Source organism: Saccostrea echinata, unplaced genomic scaffold (assembly GCF_033153115.1).
Source record: "Saccostrea echinata isolate AGI-Se365-2 ecotype Australia unplaced genomic scaffold, CSIRO_AGI_Sech_v1 ptg000019l, whole genome shotgun sequence".
NCBI lineage: Eukaryota > Metazoa > Mollusca > Bivalvia > Ostreida > Ostreidae > Saccostrea > Saccostrea echinata.
The window spans coordinates 3,959,643-3,982,162 of NW_026889768.1; the positions used below are offsets into that span (position 1 = coordinate 3,959,643).

General features: G+C 33.7%; 2 protein-coding genes across 3 annotated transcripts; one reads left to right on the plus strand and one right to left on the minus strand.

The window, feature by feature from the left end:
• Positions 1-10,299: 10,299 nt before the first annotated feature.
• On the minus strand, positions 10,300-16,863 carry LOC133189765 (perlucin-like). Of its 2 annotated transcripts, none has more exons than XM_061325166.1 (5): positions 16,824-16,863; positions 15,817-15,896; positions 15,319-15,406; positions 14,241-14,454; positions 10,300-10,365 (listed from the first exon to the last, which is right to left on the minus strand). In XM_061325166.1, exons 2-5 carry the CDS (start codon positions 15,853-15,855, stop codon positions 10,341-10,343), a joined length of 366 nt encoding a protein of 121 aa, XP_061181150.1. In that variant the 5' UTR covers positions 15,856-15,896; positions 16,824-16,863; the 3' UTR covers positions 10,300-10,340. The 2 variants fall into 2 exon arrangements, with proteins under 2 accessions (XP_061181150.1, XP_061181149.1); XM_061325165.1 differs by having other exon boundaries at positions 14,241-14,457.
• Positions 16,864-20,146: 3,283 nt separating this feature from the next.
• On the plus strand, positions 20,147-22,261 carry LOC133189685 (uncharacterized). The gene has a single exon (XM_061325084.1). It carries the CDS (start codon positions 20,147-20,149, stop codon positions 22,259-22,261), a length of 2,115 nt encoding a protein of 704 aa, XP_061181068.1.
• The last annotated feature ends 259 nt before the right edge of the window (positions 22,262-22,520 follow it).

Genomic DNA, 22,520 nt, shown 5'->3' on the forward strand with positions numbered 1-22,520 from the left:
TATTAATTGTCATAAGTTATGATAATAAAAGTACCTGTATAGGCCAATATTTTCTCTAAGAGTAATAAAGTTACTATACATTAAATTTATAGTCTCATTCAAAGATTGTTTGTATGCGTGTTCTACTTGTATGTATATACCTGTTATTTAAGAAATAGTGATTGAAGTTAAAATCTCCCATTTTAAGATATATTTTATGCATTATTTTTTTTTTAAATAATTAAGCTGTAGACATTTGAAAAGGCGCATGACCAGACTTAATTTGAGAAGACGGAGATCATACAATGTGGATATGGCAATAAGGCCTATTCAGGTAATATTGCTTGTGTTTTATTTCATCTTTCTTTTTTGATAGATTGATCAAATCTAGAAAAATCGTCAGTAACATCTACATTTTGATGATAGCTCATTATGTTTTAGTTAACTCATACAAATGTCAAAAATTTCATATGATTTACATATATTCTACTCAAAGGAAGAAATGATGTTCAGTGGACAGACTCTTGGGTGTCGTTTGATGAAACGAAGACTTCTTCAGAAACATGGCATCTTTATAGGAAGGTATATTATCTTATTATGATTAATAAACAGAATTCAAACGATGTGCCTATTGCTTATAATGAGTTTTATATCAATAAGATATTTATCATAATTTCATTGAATTCATTTTTTTTTTGTTAAAATGTAATGGTTAGATTTAAAATCGTTGATGATTAATTATATATATACTGTTCCAGGGATAACATGTTGTGTTTATTGAGAATAATCGATCCTGATGGAGTTGATCTAAGAACAAGTCACTGCTTGACAAGAAAAATGTATCTAAACAATGGACCAAATTATCTTGCACATGTTGATGGGTACTACAAGTTGAAGCCATTTGGCTTCGCTATACATGGTGCAATGTGTGGGTAAGTTAATGTGCATCAGCTTTTAGTGTTCATTTGAGTCATGTAAGATTACAAGAATTTATGAAGTTATAGAATTTATGATTGTTATATACTGTTGTAGCTACATATCAGAAAACAATATTAACTATTAATCTAAATGATCAAATTCCTATTCTTTCAGATTTTCAAGACGAATACTATGGCTTAAAGTTGAAAGAACAAACAATGACTCCTTTGTTGTAGCATCATATTTCTTGAAATTCCTGGAGGAAATAAATAGTTGAGTATATAATTTTTACAAATCATTGATAAATATATTCCTGAAAACTGTAAATGCAGTTCAATTTTCACAAGTTAATTTTCTACTAAGTAACATTCTAAATACATTATTTTGTATTGATACAGAATAAATACACATAAAATGCATTATTTTGTAAAAAATATTTACTTGAACAAAGAAACCATATTTGTCTCAGTTCATGGTAGTATGAGTTTTCCAATACATAGGTGCTCCAAGGTGTGTGAGACTTGATGCTGGAACTGAGAATATATACATTGAGGACATTCAAAAATCCTTCCGTTGGTACGATAATGATGACATGTGTGGAGAAAAGAGTGTAATCAAAGGAAGATCAATGTCTAACCAGGTATGAATATGAAGCTTTTTTTTAAATAACAATATGATTCAGTAACTTATATTGCATAAACAAATCAGATGAGTTTAATAACCTTCTAAAATCTGCACACCTAGGATTAGTTCCAATTCCAGTTAACACTCCTGCAGTAGAAGTTAGAGTAATTTGCACTTTGATTTGAAAATGGGGGGGGGGGGCTTGATCAAATCTGAATAGTCTACTAATCACAGTCAATTCAGTAAGTCCCAACTTGATATAAGAATAACTGAAGTAATTGAATACTTTAAAAATGTGTATGTGTAATCCTTATTTAAGTTTCTTTTCAAGCTCTCTACTTATCTGAACATTTTTCCTGAGGGAAAATAGATCAACTGATTATTTTCACTATTACTTTTCAAAGACCAAAAAAAAAAAAAAAAAAAAAAAAATTCTTCATATTATTATCTTTCATAGGCGTCATTGTGTAATCTGATACCACAGATAATTTTTAAAATAATAAATTTTGCAAACTTCATACTTTCATTATTTGCATCAGTTTCATTTAATAGAGTTCAAGGTGACACAGTTCTTTTTATAGTATTAGTTATACTACAGAGCCATTAAGGGGGGAGGGGCATGGATGCAATTGCAACCCCTGAAAACACCAATCTTTTGTTTAAAGTTTTGCTATTTATTTGTTTATTATATATTTGAAAAAAAAATTACCCCCAGAATGCAACAGACTTGTATGCATTTTTATTATAAATTTTCTGACCTGGGGGAGGGATAACCCTCCCATACCCCTTTCTATACCCCTTTCAAGAAACCTGTTGTCAAATATTTGAAAATGAAGTCAGTTTAATGATTTAAAATATCTCTGCACATAATCTGATATACAAATTATTGTTTCTGTATCATTATGAATTTATATATGATATATTTATGTGATTGTTTTATGCCCCTATGATTCAAGATTCGGGGGCCTTATCCATATAGCTTTGGGTCTGTCTGTATTTTTATCTGCAAAGACTTTAATGCACCAACATTTTTTGACGTAATGACCTTGACCATAGGGTTCGACCTTCTTGTGAAAAAATTTTAATTTTGGACATAACTTCTGAATGGTTGATGTTTGAGATTTCATATTTCTCAAGTGTATTTCTTGTAAAAAAAAAAACATTTGTACTCAATAACCTTGAAGTTTGACCTACTTTTGAAAAATCAGCCTTCAGTTTTTCAAAAACACATTTTGATTTAAGAGAATTGAACGCTGGTGGAGAACACTGAGAGAGATGGGCATCTCCTTCTGGATACACTTGTTCAAAAACATGAAAGACCAAGGGATGTTCTCATCAGCAAATAAAGAGCACATGTAAGAAGAGAAATAAATTCTTTATTTATACTTAAGGTATGTCACTCGTCAGCTTTTTAGAAAAGTTCAGGCGGAACCTCTTACTTCAAAACTATATATTAAAATTCAATTTTCCTAACATATTTAAATGAAATAATGTAAATTGTTCAACATTCAATGAAAAAACTGCTCAAAAATTCATAAAGAACCAAGATTTATGAGGGACTATTTCTTGCGGTGGAAGGATATTTAGCAGAAAATTCTGCAAACCTGCACATTTATTTAATTTAATATCTTGAAACTTTAGCCTCACATACTTTTACTCAGAGAATATTTTCCGTTATGATATGCTAGGAATATTAAATATAGGTCTTAATTTATATTTTTATAACAAATTTTACACCTTCCCTCAACAAACTTTGCCGAGAAATGAAGGTATATTAAAGAAGTCAAGATAAAATTTACACCGTTTTTGGCCTGAAAATTGCATATTTTGACCAATATTTCAAAATTTACATCACTGACCCCAACTTTTTCTTTCATTATTTAAAACTACTCAATACTTGTGACTGATCAGCACTTAAGTCGTAAAAAGTTTGATACAAGAAAATATTTTATTGCCTATTTAGATTTTTAATACCCCAAATATGTTACTTTTTTAGTGCAAACAGGTCACACAATAATTTACGCGCATTAATTTGCAAGATTTGTTCAATGATAAATATTATTCAAACTATTTTACGTAAAATAAGATTATATTTATTGCCATGGTTGCATCTGATAAAATATGATAAGGGTTAAAGTGATTAACCAAAGAGTTAAAATTTAAGTGCAAAAAGGTCAGCTTAATTGTACCGTAGCTCAGTCAGATGCACACTGACCCCCTGTTTTCTCTGCGATTTTGAGTCATACTATATGAGTACTTATCCAAAATATACTTCTCAAAAAATCCTTGATATAACAAATTTCACGAGTGACATACCTTAAAGAATTTATGTGATTATAACCTATTATGATATTTCTGCTATCAATTTAGAGAATGCCTTCGCTTTTGTTTTATGAAAATCATCCGACAAGAACTTGATCAAATAAAAACAGAATGGAATAACCATTACATCAGAGCACAAAGACGCTATCATAATGATGATGATGGAAGTCTCCCAGGAAAAACCAGAAATGATGTTTTTCCACCCTAAAATTTTTGGTATTTTTTCCTAGCAAAGATTTTTTTAGTCACTAACTTTAATTTGAATATTTTTCTGTGTTTACCTTTCTCCTTCGATACCTTGGTTGTTTTTCAGTGCTCAAATTTAAAACAGTATCAACACATTATGACTTCATTTTTTTTATGTACAGGTGCAGTAGATTATAAATTTCCAGTGGATATTCATGACGTGCTAGAGTTTCAAAGATTATTTCCTAGTCCAAGCTCGACAGGATGTTGTGAGGACAATGCAGCATACTTTGATCATTTGCTTTTGGAGGGTGGGAGAACTGTTCCAAACACCACTGAGAAGGCCATGGAGGCTTTGAAGTACTTGGTTGGAAAGTTGTAAAATCCAAATTAAGATTAGAGAATAAATCATCACCTGATGTTTCACTTGACTTTTTTTTCAATTTTCATGAAAAATGTTGTACACTAATCATCTAAGTGTATGAATTAAAAGTCACAAACAGAAATTATTACTATGTTTATTGGGTCACCATACATGCCATATTCATTAGAACAATTATTAATGAAAATTGCAAAATGAGGATATAAGGAAAGCAAACTGCTCTGAGAAAAGCTTTTTTGGCATACAGATGCAACAATCTAGAATTTAAAATTCAAAAGCATGTTTACTACCACAAATGCACCAAATATCAATTAATATTCCCATACAAAAATCAATGTCTTTTTGTATTATCTTTCCCTGAAGAAATGCTCCTCATATGATTATCAATGTCTTTTAGTATTATCTTTCCCTTAAGAAATACTCTTATTCCTTAATATGACTATCACTGCCATTATTGAGTTTAAAAATTAATTGAATGAAAACTTTCTAAACATAGATATAGCATTGAATACATAAAGTTATTTTCTTAAGCAAGATGGAATCCCCCCCCCCACCAAGTCATTGCCAACTACATTTTTCTGTGAAATTCCTCAGGGGTTCTCCCCTAGATATTTCCAACAAAAGATCGCAGGTATGTGCAACTGGCAAACAGGCAGGGTCTTCTACAAATTTAATTTCAAGCTTTTTGTGAAATCCTAGTGGATTGTGTCAGCTCCAGTCCAGTACGCCAAGAGCATGTTTAGATTAATTTTAGATGTACCTTCTGAAAGAAAAGGAAACTAAAGGGTTGAGTTAGAAATACATGTCAAGTAGTATAGAAATTGCAAATTTTGACTAAGAAAAGCATTATTGCCTCTTAAGGTCATATGCAACTTGCATTTACATGTACCTTACCAACTATTTTCCAGGATATTCCTAATTTAAAATTATAGAATCTCAGCAGGTGTTTTAAGACAAAAAAAAGCATACATTACCAGGTGTTTTCAAAAGTTGTCAAATGATGAAAATCATTGTATTTTCTCAAAGAAAAAAATTAACAAAAATATAGTTTTAGCTGGTATTTCCTCAACATTTGCTTCAGAGGTGATAACAGCATTTACAGGAATCATTAAATTGTACAAAGGTTTTTCAATTATTGAACTCTTAATTAAATCAACAAGGGAATAAGAAAATAAAATTCCAACACTATGTTGTGTATGTCCTTAAGCTCATAAAAGTAATGTCAGCAAATATTCTGTATAATTGGCATTCTGCTGAATTAAAGAAATAAAATTAATACTTTGAACAAGAAACCTGAATTCTGTTTATTAATCATAATAAGATAATATACCTTCCTATAAAGATGCTATGTTTCTGAAGAAGTCTTCGTTTCATCGAACGACACCCAAGAGTCTGTCCACTGAACTTCTTTTCTTCCTTTGAGTAGAATGTATGTAAATCATATGAAATTTTTAACATTTGTAGGAGTTATTAAAAATAATGAGCTTTCATCAAAATGTAGATGTTACTGACGATTTTTCTAGATATGATCACATTGCACCATGTATAGCGAAGCCAAATGGCTTCAACTTGTAGTACCCATCAACATGTGCAAGATAATTTGGTCCATTGTTTAGATACATTCTTCTTGTCAAGCAGTGACTTGCTCTTAGATCAACTCCATCAGGATCGATTATTCTCAATAAACACAACATGTTATCCCTGGAACAGTATATATATAATTAATCATCAACGATTTTAAATCTAACCATTACATTTTAACAAAAATGGCTCTGTAGTATAACTAATACTATAAAAAGAACTGTGTCACCTTGAACTCTATTAAATGAAACTGATGCAAATAATGAAAGTATGAAGTTTGCAAAATTTATTATTTTAAAAATTATCTGTGGTATCAGATTACACAATGACGCCTATGAAAGATAATAATATGAAGAATTTTTTTTTTTTTTTTTTGGTCTTTGAAAAGTAATAGTGAAAATAATCAGTTGATCTATTTTCCCTCAGGAAAAATGTTCAGATAAGTAGAGAGCTTGAAAAGAAACTTAAATAAGGATTACACATACAAATTTTTAAAGTATTCAATTACTTCAGTTATTTGATCTTATATCAAGTTGGGACTTACTGAATTGACTGTGATTAGTAGACTATTCAGATTTGATCAAGCCCCCCCCCCCCCATTTTCAAATCAAAGTGCAAATTACTCTAACTTCTACTGCAGGAGTGTTAACTGGAATTGGAACTAATCCTAGGTGTGCAGATTTTAGAAGGTTATTAAACTCATCTGATTTGTTTATGCAATATAAGTTACTGAATCATATTGTTATTTAAAAAAAAGCTTCATATTCATACCTGGTTAGACATTGATCTTCCTTTGATTACACTCTTTTCTCCACACATGTCATCATTATCGTACCAACGGAAGGATTTTTGAATGTCCTCAATGTATATATTCTCAGTTCCAGCATCAAGTCTCACACACCTTGGAGCACCTATGTATTGGAAAACTCATACTACCATGAACTGAGACAAATATGGTTTCTTTGTTCAAGTAAATATTTTTTACAAAATAATGCATTTTATGTGTATTTATTCTGTATCAATACAAAATAATGTATTTAGAATGTTACTTAGTAGAAAATTAACTTGTGAAAATTGAACTGCATTTACAGTTTTCAGGAATATATTTATCAATGATTTGTAAAAATTATATACTCAACTATTTATTTCCTCCAGGAATTTCAAGAAATATGATGCTACAACAAAGGAGTCATTGTTTGTTCTTTCAACTTTAAGCCATAGTATTCGTCTTGAAAATCTGAAAGAATAGGAATTTGATCATTTAGATTAATAGTTAATATTGTTTTCTGATATGTAGCTACAACAGTATATAACAATCATAAATTCTATAACTTCATAAATTCTTGTAATCTTACATGACTCAAATGAACACTAAAAGCTGATGCACATTAACTTACCCACACATTGCACCATGTATAGCGAAGCCAAATGGCTTCAACTTGTAGTACCCATCAACATGTGCAAGATAATTTGGTCCATTGTTTAGATACATTTTTCTTGTCAAGCAGTGACTTGTTCTTAGATCAACTCCATCAGGATCGATTATTCTCAATAAACACAACATGTTATCCCTGGAACAGTATATATATAATTAATCATCAACGATTTTAAATCTAACCATTACATTTTAACAAAAAAAAAATGAATTCAATGAAATTATGATAAATATCTTATTGATAAAAAACTCATTATAAGCAATAGGCACATCGTTTGAATTCTGTTTATTAATCATAATAAGATAATATACCTTCCTATAAAGATGCCATGTTTCTGAAGAAGTCTTCGTTTCATCAAACGACACCCAAGAGTCTGTCCACTGAACATCATTTCTTCCTTTGAGTAGAATATATGTAAATCATATGAAATTTTTGACATTTGTATGAGTTAACTAAAACATAATGAGCTATCATCAAAATGTAGATGTTACTGACGATTTTTCTAGATTTGATCAATCTATCAAAAAAGAAAGATGAAATAAAACACAAGCAATATTACCTGAATAGGCCTTATTGCCATATCCACATTGTATGATCTCCGTCTTCTCAAATTAAGTCTGGTCATGCGCCTTTTCAAATGTCTACAGCTTAAGTATTTAAAAAAAATAATGCATAAAATATATCTTAAAATGGGAGATTTTAACTTCAATCACTATTTCTTAAATAACAGGTATATACATACAAGTAGAACACGCATACAAACAATCTTTGAATGAGACTATAAATTTAATGTATAGTAACTTTATTACTCTTAGAGAAAATATTAGCCTATACAGGTACTTGTATTATCATAACTTATGACAATTAATAATACCTACCTTATTTTCACACCATAATTACTCCAAAGAAGGAATATGATTTCTTTATTATCGTATCCGTTAAAGAAATATTCTTGAATCTTTTCGTCAACAAACGCCATGTTGTGCAATGACTGCTGGGAATGTTATCCGGTTATAGAAAGTAATAGTCGATAGAGCGATGGTGCGATGACGATAGTGCGATAAAGCAATAACGATGACACGATATAGCATCGCGCCATCAGTATCGCGCCATCGCATCATCGCTATCGCACCATTGCATCATCGCTATCGTGCCATCGCGTCATCGCGCTATCGCTTCATCGTACCATCGCATCATCGTCATCGCATTGTCGTGCCATCGCATCATCGGCATCGCGCTATCGCACCATCGCTTCATCGTTATCGCACCATCGCTTCATCGTCATCGCATTATCGCGTCATCGCACTATCGACTCAAACCTCGATGGTGCGATGATGCGATAGTGAACTGCGTGGCCCTATCCGGATTCCATACTACACGGTGATATTTATATACGAGGGTTGTCCGTAAAGTTCGTGGACAACCTCTATATCACGGCCTTGGTTTTTCTAAATAAAAAGGAATAAGACTTAATATTTAATTCAAACTTTACTTATATTTTTTTTATCAATTTTCAAGAAAATGCAATTATTGGAAAATATATATATCAAGCTTCAAAAAGTTTTGCTATTTCCACCCGGAGCACACAGCGATGGCGTTAAATGACGTCAAAAGTGCAAACTAGCGTTTAAGAAAAATCTGTAATCACATCTATTGTGTCGTTTTACCCATTTATGAAAGATGTCTTTATATTGAACAGTTTTTATAAAAAAAAAAAAAAATATTTCATGTGATTTAATTTTAAAAATTCCCCAGTTGTATGAAACTTCACGTATCGTTAGATGTCTGACAGCATTGAAGACGTCCCGCACTTAATCGTAAACATCCTTCAACGCATTGTCTATTCGCGTATCATCATATCATACTCCAAACTCAAACATTTATTTATAGACAATTCACACAACATATTTAGAGATTCTTATAGGAAATTCAGAGGCGTATGTGAACGATAAAAAAATTAATTTATTAGGCTAACTTAAGATTACTCGTGGTTATGTCATAATACAGTTTTTATGAATTTCAGCGCGATATCTTATGCAAAAACAAGGAAAGGAACTTAAAAAACTAGGAATCGAATATCGGGCCGTTTACCACTGCTCCGGGTAACGATACCTTCGTATATATTCAGAGGCCACAATTTGAACAAACTAGAATCTACGTTATGTCAGTAAGCTTTCACATAAGTTTAATCTTTTTTGGCCCACTGCAGTAGGAGAGTTTAGTTAAAACATTTCTTCCTATACATTCTTATATAAAATGTTGATCACCTATTAAGAAGCCGACCTATCCCCAAGGGAAAATGTCGACAACGGGTGATCAGAAAAGCTCAGTTGGACTTATTGTTCTTGTGAGCTAGAAAAGAATAGAAAATTTAAAATTTTATATAATTTAAAGCATTTCAAATGTTTTGAACTTATCTTGTGTGGAGTGTAATTTATTGGAAAGACTATGAGTAAACCACTTAACAGACTTCTTTTCCAAAAGATAGTTTAGTAAACCATACCCTTTTTCTTCAGTAAACTATAGTTTAAAAATAAATTAAATCCCAATCCATAGATTTCACTAAAGCTTATCAAAAAACTTTTTCATTATGAATCAAAGTTTTTTCTGAATAAATCGAAGTTTATGAAATTCATTTATTTTTTTCTTAATTATCATTTTTAGTAAAAGATTTTTTTTCCCGTACGTCCAAACTAATTTCTAAATGTGCCTCCCTTGTATATCGATTTTCTTTAGATAGGGTAGCTTTTAAACTCAAAACTTGAATTACAGCACCCATTATATTGCCTGAATGGCCTGAACTCCATCCATATCGATGTTAAGAGTTTATAAAGATGTCAAAATTGCCTTTTATTTAACTTGCACACAACAAATTAAAGGGCGTGGAACAAAAAGATAAAGGTTTTCACACTTCATTCAATAACATCTCCATCCGGTCTGGAAAGATATCAAAAGATAAAAACATTTTGATACACATAAGAAAGGATTCAAAGAATTACTATGGTATGTATTTTAAATTTGAAGGAGATGGGTGAACAAGGCGCGCAGAATGCCAGATACCGGTATATAAAAATTATAATCAGTTTGTGAATTTAGTATTTAGAGTAAAGTTATCAATATTGAAGTTTATGAAATTATGATAAAGAAAACTTTTTTGAGTAAAATTTTCTCCGCAAAAATTATTATGTTATTTAAAAAATATATGGTAATCGTGGGGTTCGAACCCTAGCAATAAAAATCCTAAGTATTATTTTCCTTTGAGAATAACACGCTAACCACTACGCTACACAGCTCTTGATGAATAGTTTAGGAGGCTGGATCCTACCATCAAAGGTAATGAGAATTTTTTTATCAAATATATTTTTAGAATCTACACACATAGCTTCAGTAAAAGTCAAAACAAAAAATGGGGGTCAATGCGCTTCATTTGGCGCGACAGAGCATTTAGTTTGACCTTTTTGCACTTTAAATACGTCTTACACATAAATCAATTCTTTAGGTTTTTCTACTATTATTTTTAATTCAAATAAATTATGGTAACAAACACAGTCTTATTTAATTTTGAATAGACACATTAAAATTTGTGACCAAAGAAACAAGCATTCTGAGAGTATTGCATTAGCAATACTAGTCCCCTACCGGCAAGTGTAATCTGGTTCCCGTTAAGAATAGAAAATGCCATAATTCCGTCAAAAATTAATGAAGCGGGACGAAATGCAAACTTGATCTATAACTAATCAAGGTAAAGCCACATACCGAAAATCAGCTCAATATCTACAAGCGTTTAGAAGAAAATTGCGGAAAACCCGTAAAAATTGAAAAGGCCGTAATTCCGTCAAAAATCAATAAAGCGGAACGAAATGCAAACTTGATCTGTAACTCATCAAGATACACTCACATGCCAAAAATCAGCTCAATATCTGCAAGCGTTTAGGAAAAAAGTGCGGAAAACCAAGTGGGACAGACTGACAGACAGACAGAGGGACAGACAGACAGACAGACGGACAGACAGACAGACAGACAGACGGACAGACAGACGGACGGACAGACTCAGAGGAAACCTAAAGTCCCCTCCGGTTTTCACCGGTAGGGGACTAAAAACAAAAAATCAAATTACTTCGCATGTTCAATTATTTGACCTTTTTGCACTCAAAATATGTCATTTTTCTGGCATTAAAAATTTAACGAGCAATAACATCATTTGAAAGTGATGACATTTTGCTGAATTTAAGAAGAATGGTTAAAAGTATCTTGTATATTCAGAAAAGAAAATTTAAAGTGGGGGTCTCACTGAATGCTTTTAGTACGGAATTTAATCATGGAGTTTTAACTGAATATAGTTTAATTGGCTTTGTAGAATCCAAATTTATTTGAAGAACTAAAACATTACGCAGAATTTTTTTAAATATAGATTAAGACAAAAATCTGCTCAAAAGCTTAGGAGCGAACCTCGTTAAGCATTGATTTTTTTTTTCATGTCGTCGGTCCTATAACACACCTGGCTGTGCCGACAAATTGAATACCGCGCGTTAGCGTGGTACATGTAGGATAATTTGTTGGCACGGCCAGGTATGTTATATATATATGAATGTTTGCAAATCAATATGATTTAATGATTTTCATCCTGCTACTCTCAAAACTAGCTAGTTTTGATTGTAACGGGGACCGTTACAGATGTTTCCCCAAACGCTCCCCAACTCCCTTTTAAAGTCTTATTCCCTGTGAGCTTCATTAAATAAGGCAATCAAGTATATTGGTCGTTTTACGCATTACACGCGTGCGCACGTGCATGCATGTGCATGATGATAACGTCAACTTGTCTACACTTTTAATACATCTTAATATTCTGAGTATCAAAGCATTTCATCAAAAAATATATATAAGTTACGGCTGTATCAAGTATATTTGTCATTTTACCCACTGCAGGCGCGATGGTGCATGCATGTGCATGATGACCATGTCATCTAGTCTACACTTTTCATATATCTATATATTCTGAGTATCAAAGCATTTCATAAAAAAAACCCGGCTGTATCAATTATATTAATCTTCTCACTTATTGCACAAGCGCGCACGTGCATGTGCTTGATGGCATTATCATCCTGTCTCCACTTTTAATATGTCTTTATATTCTTCTGAGTATCAAAGTATTTTATCAATAATATAAAAGATACCGCTATATCAAATATATTTTTCATTTTACGCATTGCACACGCGCGCACGTGCTTGCATGTGAGGGTGACCATGTCATCTTGTCTACACTTTTAATATATCTAAATATTTTGAGTATCAAAGCATTTTATCAAAAAAATATGAAAGTAACAACTATATCAAATATATGTCATTGTAAGTTGCACGCACGCGCACGTGCATGTATGTGCATATTGACCATGTCATCTTGTCTACACTTTTCATATATCTGTATAGTCTAAGTATCAAAGTACCGGTATTTCATCAATAAATATAAAAGTTACGGCTATATCAAGTATTTTGTTCATTTTACACATTACACGTGCACGCACATGCATGCACGTGCGTGCAAAATGACCTTCGTTCCGCAAATCTACATAACATGCCTATTAACCCTAAAAAGGTTTCGACTCAATTGGATGAGCAGTTTTCGAGAACACTCGCGGACAAAAAAGTACCCAGGAAGAAAAATAATAATAGTAAGAAACAGAGTAAAAACAATATGTTCCCAAACTTCGTTTGGGGAACATAAATATGAATCAAAAGTGTTTCCTCTATATATAACAAGTGAATACTAGTATTTAATTCTTTATTCGGTCCAACTTAAAACTCCCGAGCCATGTGTTGTGGCCCCCAACCTACATGTATCCATAGTGGTCATGATTTGAGCAAACAAATCTGCACTACGAGGATGTTTGCATATTAATGTGATTTTTCTTGACCCCTTGATAAGGACTTTGACAGCTAGAATTTTCCTCTGTATTCCTTTGTAAAATTTGATCCAAAAATGGGACCCAACCCTAGCCCCAAGATTTCATCAAATTTCAATCTTCACAACCTAAGGATATTTGCATATCAATATACATGTACCAATCATGGACCTGCTGTTCTTTGAGAAGAAGATGATAGTTTTTAATACATAATTATTCTTCTGTAAGACTTTGATCCCCGAATGGCGCCCCACCTTACCCAAGATTTGACTAACCTCAGTTTGCACTAACTATGGTTGTATGCACATTAATATGACAAATCGTGGATCGCTGTTCTTGATAAAAACAATTAACAGATTTTTTTTCCCAACATTTTCCTATGTAAAACTTTGATTCCCTATTATGGCCACACCCTTGGGAACATGATCTGAACAAACTTCAATCTGCACTACCTTGCACATTAATATAACTATGACCCCGCTGTTCTTTCCATGATTTTCTTAAAGAACTTTTTCCCATCATATTTCTTTATAAAACTTTGATCCCCTGTTGGGGCCCACCCTATACTCATGAAGACTATGATCTGAAGAAACTTGAATCTGCACTACCTCAGGATGCTTGCACATTATTATGATTAATCAAATTTTTTCTTAATAATTTCCTAAGTAAAAATTTAATCCCCTATTGTGGCCCATGCAAATATGAAAAGGAAACTTTCATTTCGTAAATAATTGCTATATGTACAACATTTTATTATCTATCCGATTAAGGAAGAAAATTGTCGAATGTCGATGGTATCGAAGAAATTTCGAATAGTCGAAAAATTCGTTTACATCCCAAAATAATAGATATGTTGATAAAACAAGAATATTGCTTGATGAATATTTCATAGAAAAACAGAAAAATACTCACTCTTGCCGTTCACATATGAAATTATAATGCTTTTCACACGGTTCATCGGCCCAAAGTCCATGGAACGGTTGCCAAAGTGCAACACAATTTGAAATCACATGATTGTTTGGTTGACTGGCGTCAAAACTGTTGACTTGGATTGGCTGTAGATTAGAAGAATAAATCCATCTGTCTTCCTCGATAATGTCAGATATTCCAATCCAATATTGGCCAGCTGCTTAATATACACGAACGCATTGATGTCATAAAAAGTCTCAGAATTTTTAATAACTATGTCATGAAAATCAAACTTATACGTTCGTGACTTATGAAATTCCTGACATCATTAGATCTCTTGTTAGATTCCTTGAAAACCTTTTTTACTCAAAGACAATTTTGCAATTATATCCTCATTATGTTCCTCGACATTTTGATATTATTGTAAGATATACAACATGTATATTCTTTATATTCCTCCAATAGTATGTTTTTTTCTCTCATTATGAAGATCACGACTTGTTATCCTCCTTTTTTTTTTTTATCTTGTATTAGTATCAGTCGATGTTGAGCGTAAAGTAGACAGTTCCTATTGTTATACCTTTAAAAATTGGTTGCTGCATAAATCTATGCTAAAAAAAGGTTTAACATTTCCAATATTTTACTGTGTAGTCATAAAAATATCTTAGGTGTTCAACAGTGACGGAATTGATCGAGTTTTAACGCAGTGCGGGTAAAGAAAATTTTCATCATGGAAGCCATCAAAATAAATAAAACAAAAGATAAAAGGTATAGCAAACCATTAATTGACTCTGTTCTTGGTCAAAATGCTTTTTGTCGTGCCCTCAAACTAAACTGCCTAACGGCAAACAGTTTGGGTCCGACAAAACGCATGTTGCCTCGAACCCAGTCAATAAACGTATGTTTCAGATGTCAATTTGACAAATGATTTTAATGCAATGCATGTAAATATATGAGATGTAGGTAATACGACCATGTGTTTTGCATCGATGTTGTACATCTTATTCAGACCTCCCCCCCCCCCCCCCACAATTTTGTCTTTTTAAATAGGAAACTTCATTTTGAATTACATTAAACTTACCTATGTTTTGACTATGGCTATTTAAGAATGTTGATTCTGCATTTGTCATTGGCTCAGCAAGTTTTGAATGAAAGGCATTGCAAATACTCTAAAAGTAGATTAATTGATAGAAAATACAATAATTAATAATTGTTCATAAACGAGAAATGATGTTGAAAAAATTAGACTAACTTTAATCTTTACTAGATTACGGAGCATTTTTTCTTCATTTTATTAAAATCAGTGTTTGATTTTGTTTTTATTAACATTATCTGCAAGAATACTTACGTATCTTTTTAACAATTTGGCACTAACTAATGAAATTTCCATTCACTGTTTTGGGTATGATATGTTTGACTATGTATTAGCATAATCAGTTTATATACCCATGCTATATGAGATACAATGAAGGGACAAAAATTACAGTGTGCAATTTTATTAGAGTTGTCTTTAAGGGACTCCATGCATTGTAAGTAAATGAGATAAGGTTCTCAATTTGTAAGAATGATATAATGATACCTCAGATTCTGCCCAAGATGCTGCTGTGTGGCTAAACATGTAACATTTATTTTGGAATTGCAACCAACCAACTTCGCATCCTGTGAAATCAATTTAGGTAATTTCCAATCAAAAGGATCGGTATAACTTTTGCTTTTATTTTTATTCTTAACGACCCTTGAGATAAAAGGAGCACTCTCTGATGTCACATTCTTTGACATACGAAGCTATTGATTCAGAAATGTATGCCACAAACACATTAATTAAGAAACGTATGCTGCAAACACCTTTTTTATCTATATATTGAAATTCATGCTGTTGTCATATTGTAATTTTTGAATTTACCGGGTGGTAGTAAGTACAAAAATTACAATATGACACTGTTAAATTTTAAAGTAATGTTTTGCAGCAAAAATACGGTACACACGGTGGCAATGTCAGTTGACGGGGAAAAGGCGAGCGTTATATACAATTAATGAATGTTCATTGTACTCGATCGCGATTTCTTCGGAATTGATAAATCTGGCAACAGGATTAGTTTAAAAAAACCATTTACAAATCTCTCCAGATGCGACCAAAAAAAAAAAAAAAAGAATAAATAAAATTATGGTACATGTAAATAAAAGAATAAGACTGTAATTCTGTAGATAATGACCTGTTGTTGAAATATATAAATATGAAGGATTACACATTTTTAAATCAAATACTAATTTTATTCTTGCTTTCATATTAAAACTTAAAAGTTCTGGAAATCTTTATACATGTATATGTAAATATGAACAAAATCCATTCTTGCTATTTAAATTTTGATACTTTATTGATTTTCAGAAGAAAGCAATGTAAATTGATTGTGCCCTTAAATAGACATATGTAGTCAAGAATAATAACATTATTAGATATCGTCAGTCTAGTTACATGTTGTATTTATATTAGTGTCAAAAATTCTACTCCATGCATTAAATCGTCCTTGAAGTATTTTTTAAAAAATATATTATTTAATGTCATTCAATACGAAAAATGCTTTTGACCTTTTGTACAAATAATTGTGCTAACAACAAGAAGTGCGGTAGTTAGTTCATCATTCCGAATAAACTAATGTGTAAAGTAAAGGGTTCCTTATCTACTAGATAAAAACGTACTAAGAAATGGCCACAAAACAAATCTTAAACGACGACGTTAAACAAAATGCAAGAATCACCTCGACTTTCACATAAAATTTAACATTATTTCTTCAAATATTTTTCATCTGTAAGCCTTGAAAAACCTAGCGTTTGTCGGGTAAAAGTTTATAAAGAGAACCTAGGCAAAAAGAGAGCAGTAATGTATGTGCTACAAATCATCAAAATTGACATTTTGCATTATCTATTGACATTTACACAACCTGAATAGGCTAGACAAAGACTTAATATATCTGAATATCGTTCAAGTTGCACGTATATGAAGTAAAAATGTATTTTACTAGTGCTTCATGATTATTAGAAAAGAATATGAAAAATATTTGCTTTCACAAAACATGAGGTCGATTACTTAAAGGGCATATCAGGAAAGTTGGTTATAGTTTTCGACTTTTCTATGAATGAAAAATGAAGATAACAATCCTAAAATTCCAATGGAATCATACACGATTGAGCAACCTAGTAATGATTAAAAGGAAATTCTAGACCATATTATATTTTGTAGTCATTCAAATAATAGTTTGAGTGATTGTACAAGGTGTTTGTAAGAGATGTTTTAAGATAAGTGAAAAACATGGTAAATATATTTTCCAACCTGTGGCGAAATTAATATTGGACAGATGAACCAACTAAATAGGGAATCAAAGTCATAAAATGGGAATCTCTAGGAAAAATCTTTTCAAATCTTCTCAAGAAAAGAAAGGCTATGATTATAGTCATATCAATTAGCAAGCATCCTCGGGTAGTTGTCATATTGTAATTTTTGAATTTACCGGGTGGTAGTAAATGTCATATTGTAATTTTTGTATTTACTACCACCCGCTAAATTCAAAAATTACAATATGACATAGTGCACAAATCATGACCCAGGAGTAGTATAAGAAGCCTGGCTAGGGGGGTCAACTGAGTGCACTTTTTTGTCCCCTGTAGGAGATGGGTGGTTTAACACACACGTCCTGGAAAAACCCATGAGGAAAGTCGTGTGCAAAAGGAGAGTACGTTTGATCTACGTTTGTGTGTAAAATCGCTGAGTCAGTAATACATAGGCAATACACACAAAAACTTGGCATCGATTCAAATCACAGCTAGGTATGCATTGTGACGTCATGTGTCATTCACACAGCTAGCTCCTCTCTCTCTATTTTCTGAAAACGGAAAAAACAATAACACAGAAAAAAAAAGTTTGTAAGATGATTTATTCAAAGTAAAAAAATGTACATAATTTTTACTTTTTCTTCTGGAGTTTCAGGGGCTGTTTCTTCTCCGTCTGGGTTGTAGTAGTAGTAGCAGGAAGATTCCTCTTGTTGTTAACTGGAATCTGTTTTTGATCCTTACTAGTCTCTATTTTCTTTTCTAGATTACCAATCTCATTCATTATCACTCCTCTAAACACACGAATCTCAGTAATCATGTCTTCTTTAAACTCACAAATAGTCTGTTGAAGTATCTCCATTACATTGGTCATTTGATCTAAGATATCACATATCAAACTTCTTTCATTTCCTTCAATACTATCCTGTGTCTCTGGTAAGATTGCAGGTGAATTCATGGAATTTTCCTATGCCATATTTCTACGTCTGTCAAGTTCGAAGTGCCCACTAAGACTGATCCTAAATTTCCAGCTCTGCTTTATATACCCTTTTTCGTGTGCAAAAATAAGTTTGACTTACGTTTGTACGTACTGTGTACGTCTCAATACACAGTCTTGGATCAGTGAGCTACCTATGCATTGTGACGTCATACACTCTATAAATACAGCCTTTCTCCGACTTTCAGCTCATTTTGTTTTCAGATCTATCAAGATGAATTTTGATAGTGCATTGAAAAAATTGTTACATGCACAACAACTTATGAGATGGAAAAAACGGGAGAAAGAATTAGAAAGAATTATTTCTCGACAGAGAACGAGAGAATTAGTTCTCAGGAAAAAATGCAAGATTAATGGAAAGATTAAAGAGAGCCAAAGCCAACCGAGCTCAACACCAACAAGTATTAAGGAATCTACCTGAAGAAGAACTACCCTCTCCCTCTTCATCACCACCTCATTCACCACCCCAGAAGCCAAAGACCATTTCCCAGTATTACCAAGTGAGACTCAATAAAGCTAAGTATTCCAGAAAATTTAAAGCTAAAGAAGATGTCTACAGTGTGAATTTTAAAGAATTTCCAGAGGAGGAAAACAGAGGATTTGTTCGGCGATTATTTAGAGACATGCTACAGAATGTCAAATATCAAATGCAGTGTAACCCTAACGATTATGTACGCCTGAACATTCACCACCCTTCTCTGGATTCCGACATTTGGTACGAGTTTACGCAATGTAAACATTTGAACGAGGACCTCATTTTAAACAAAATAGAAGCCGTGCAACAATCTAAGAAAGATTTTAAACTGGGAGGCGGGTCTATGGAATTCGACATGTTTCATGTCAAATATCCAGAAGGCAGTGGTGGACGGAATACCAAACACCTGATGGTCAACAAGGAGAGTTTTAAGAAGAATAAACAATCCATCGTTCAGATCGACAATCCTTGGGATAAATTTTGTTTAGCTCGAGCAATCGTAGTCACCCGGTTACACAGTCAAAAACCGGAAAATCCAGAGAGTTTAGTTGAATGGGAAAAACAATGGATACGTATGCGGAAGGGTGATTACAAATATTTAGACTAGAAAAATGAAGCTATAGCTCTCATGGAACAAGCCTGCTGTGATATCCATCAGCCTTGTGGACCCGAAGAATGGGGAAAATTACAACAGGTGTTAGCCCCTCACTATCGATTGAAAATATTTCAGTTCAAGTCCACCTCCTCTAAACTCAGTTTAGAGCCCCTTTACAAAGGCTGCGGAGATGGAACTTGTTTAAATGTTTTGTTAGACGACCATCATTACGATGCTATTTTGTCTATGTCAGGTGTGACGGGCAATCAATACTATTGTGATCATTGCGATGTGGGCTACAGGAACATCACAGACCATCGCACCAAGTGTCCTTACCGATGTTCCTTTTGTTTAACGGACACGCCCTGCCCTCCAGACGGGACCCTCATTCAATGTACCCAGTGCCAGGGATTTTTTCAGAGCAGAACTTGCTACAAAACCATTTATGGCCTCACAGTAAGAATACAACCACAACGGTATGCAGTTTAATGGGACGATGCGACCATTGTGAGAAATGGATGCCTAAACGATTACTCCCTCATCATCATTGCGGAGGACAGAAACAATGTAAGATCTGTAAGAAAACTGTAGAAACGGATCATCAGTGCTACGTTCAACTGAAGCCTGAGAAAAAGAAGAAGAAAGGCAGAGAGACATTACAGTTTTATATTTATTTCGATTTCGAATGTACACAGGAAAACGGCATCCACGTCCCTAATTTATGTGTGGCACACCGCGTATGTCAACATTGCGGACACTTACCCATAGAAGATCCCTGTCCTCATTGTCGACACATGGGACCCCGTCAACACGTGTTTAAAGGGCCAGATACCTTAAAACACTTCATGGACTGGTTATTACAACCCGACACAGGGAATAAGAATTCCGCCTTATTACACGACGAGGCTATCATCATTGCCCACAATTTAAAAGGATATGACGGACAGTTCATTTTAAATTACCTGGTACATTCCGCCTGCATGAAACCTACAGTCATCATGAACAGCAGTAAAATCTTATCCATGCAAATCTGCGGATTAAAATTCATCGACTCTTATAATTTTTTACCTTTTGCTCTGTCTAAAATGCCCTCTGCTTTCGGATTCACCGAATTGAAAAAAGGGTATTTCCCTCACTTTTTTAATACAGAACACAACCAGAATTATGTGGGCCCTTATCCACCGGCGGCATTCTACAATCCGGACGACATGTCTATAAGTGGACGACAGGCTTTTTACCAGTGGTACGAACAACAAGCCAGAAAAGTGTTTAATTTCCAGAAGGAATTTTTAGACTATTGTATTTCAGACGTCGATATTTTACGACGATGCTGTGCTCAGTTTCGAGCCACTCTCAAGAGCTTGGTCAATGTAAACCCCTTCCAGGAATCCATCACTTTTGCCAGTGCAGCCAATTTAGCTTACCGTCGAGGATTCATGCCCGAAGATACCATTGCCATCATCCCCAACATGGGGTATCAGCCTGCGCGTCAATATTCTGCCAAAGCCTGTCGTTGGCTAACCTGGATGAGTCACCAGAGCGGATCTCACATACGACATGCTAGAAACGGGGGAGAAGTCAAGATTGGAAGTTATACTGTAGATGGATACCAGGAAGCTACTCGTATCATCTACGAATTTTACGGATGCTATTGGCACGGATGCCCTACTTGCTATCCGAATCTACAGACCGAAACTCATCCTCACCGGACACAATTTACTTACCAGGAATTACACGAGGAAACTTTAAGGAGGAATACGGTCTTAGAGGAAATGGGGTATTCCGTACATAGTATCTGGGAACACGATTTCGATCAACAAGTACAAAGAGAGGTGACATTACAGAATTATGTACGAGACCTGGACATTCCAGATCCTTTGAACCCCCGAGAAGCTCTGTACGGAGGCTGGACGAATGCTACACGCTTGTATTGTGAGGAGGGGGACGTGAGATACGTGGACGTCTGTTCCTTATACCCTTACGTATTAAAACACAGACTTTTTCCTTTGGGGCATCCTCAGATCATAACAGACCAATTCCAGGACGTGAGAACTTATTTCGGTCTCATTCACTGTGGGGTCTTACCACCCCGAGGCCTTTATCATCCCATTTTACTTTATCGCACGGGAGGCAAGTTATTATTTCCATTATGTCGAACGTGTGCGGAACGACAGGACTCTACTTCTAAACATCGATGTCAACACACAGACCAGGAACGCAGTCTTACAGGTACTTGGGTGACTACAGAATTACATAAAGCCTTAGACATGGGATATACTTTAGAGCGGATTTACGAGGTTTGGCGTTTTCCAGAAACCAGTAAAGATTTATTCAGATCTTACATTGATACCTTCTTAAAGATCAAACAGGAAGCTTCTGGATTCCCACCTTATTGTCAGACGGAGAAACAAAAACTAGATTACATTCGTAAAGTAATAGAAAGAGAAGGAATTAGAATTGACCTGTTAAGTATAGAAAAAAATCCGGTGCGAAGAACTATAGCCAAACTCTTTTTAAATTGCTTGTGGGGAAAATTCGCTCAACGCCTGTTATTACCTAAAACTCGATACTTGAGGAATTACAGCAACTCTTACAAGATTCGACCATTGACATCAAAGGGCTATAACTCTTAGAAAATAAAGAGCAGCCAGAATCGGACATGATGCTGGTGAATTATCAAGAGAAACAGGAATTTGTAGAAGAGTGTCCCTTCGGAAACGTGGTACTGGCCTGTTTCACTACCGCTCATGCCCGATTACACATCTACGAGACTTTACAACCTTTAGGAAATCGGGTCCTTTATTTCGATACGGACAGTATCATATACCAACATAAGGAGGGACAATTTAATCCTACCCTTGGCAACAGTTTAGGAGAATGGACCGATGAATT

What these genes read in the sequence shown, in the direction of transcription:
- LOC133189685 (XM_061325084.1), top strand. Translation starts at nt 20,147, where the DNA reads ATGCCTAAACGATTACTCCCTCATCATCATTGCGGAGGACAGAAACAA.
- LOC133189765 (XM_061325165.1), bottom strand. Translation starts at nt 15,855, where the DNA reads ATGTTTAGCCACACAGCAGCATCTTGGGCAGAATCTGAG. An exon ending in TAGCCATAGTCAAAACATAG is followed by an intron (nt 14,458 to 15,318) that starts GTAAGTTTAATG and finishes GTGTATATTAAG; the next exon opens with CAGCTGGCCAATATTGGATT. An exon ending in TTCATATGTGAACGGCAAGA is followed by an intron (nt 10,366 to 14,240) that starts GTGAGTATTTTT and finishes ATATCTTTCCAG; the next exon opens with ACCGGATGGAGATGTTATTG.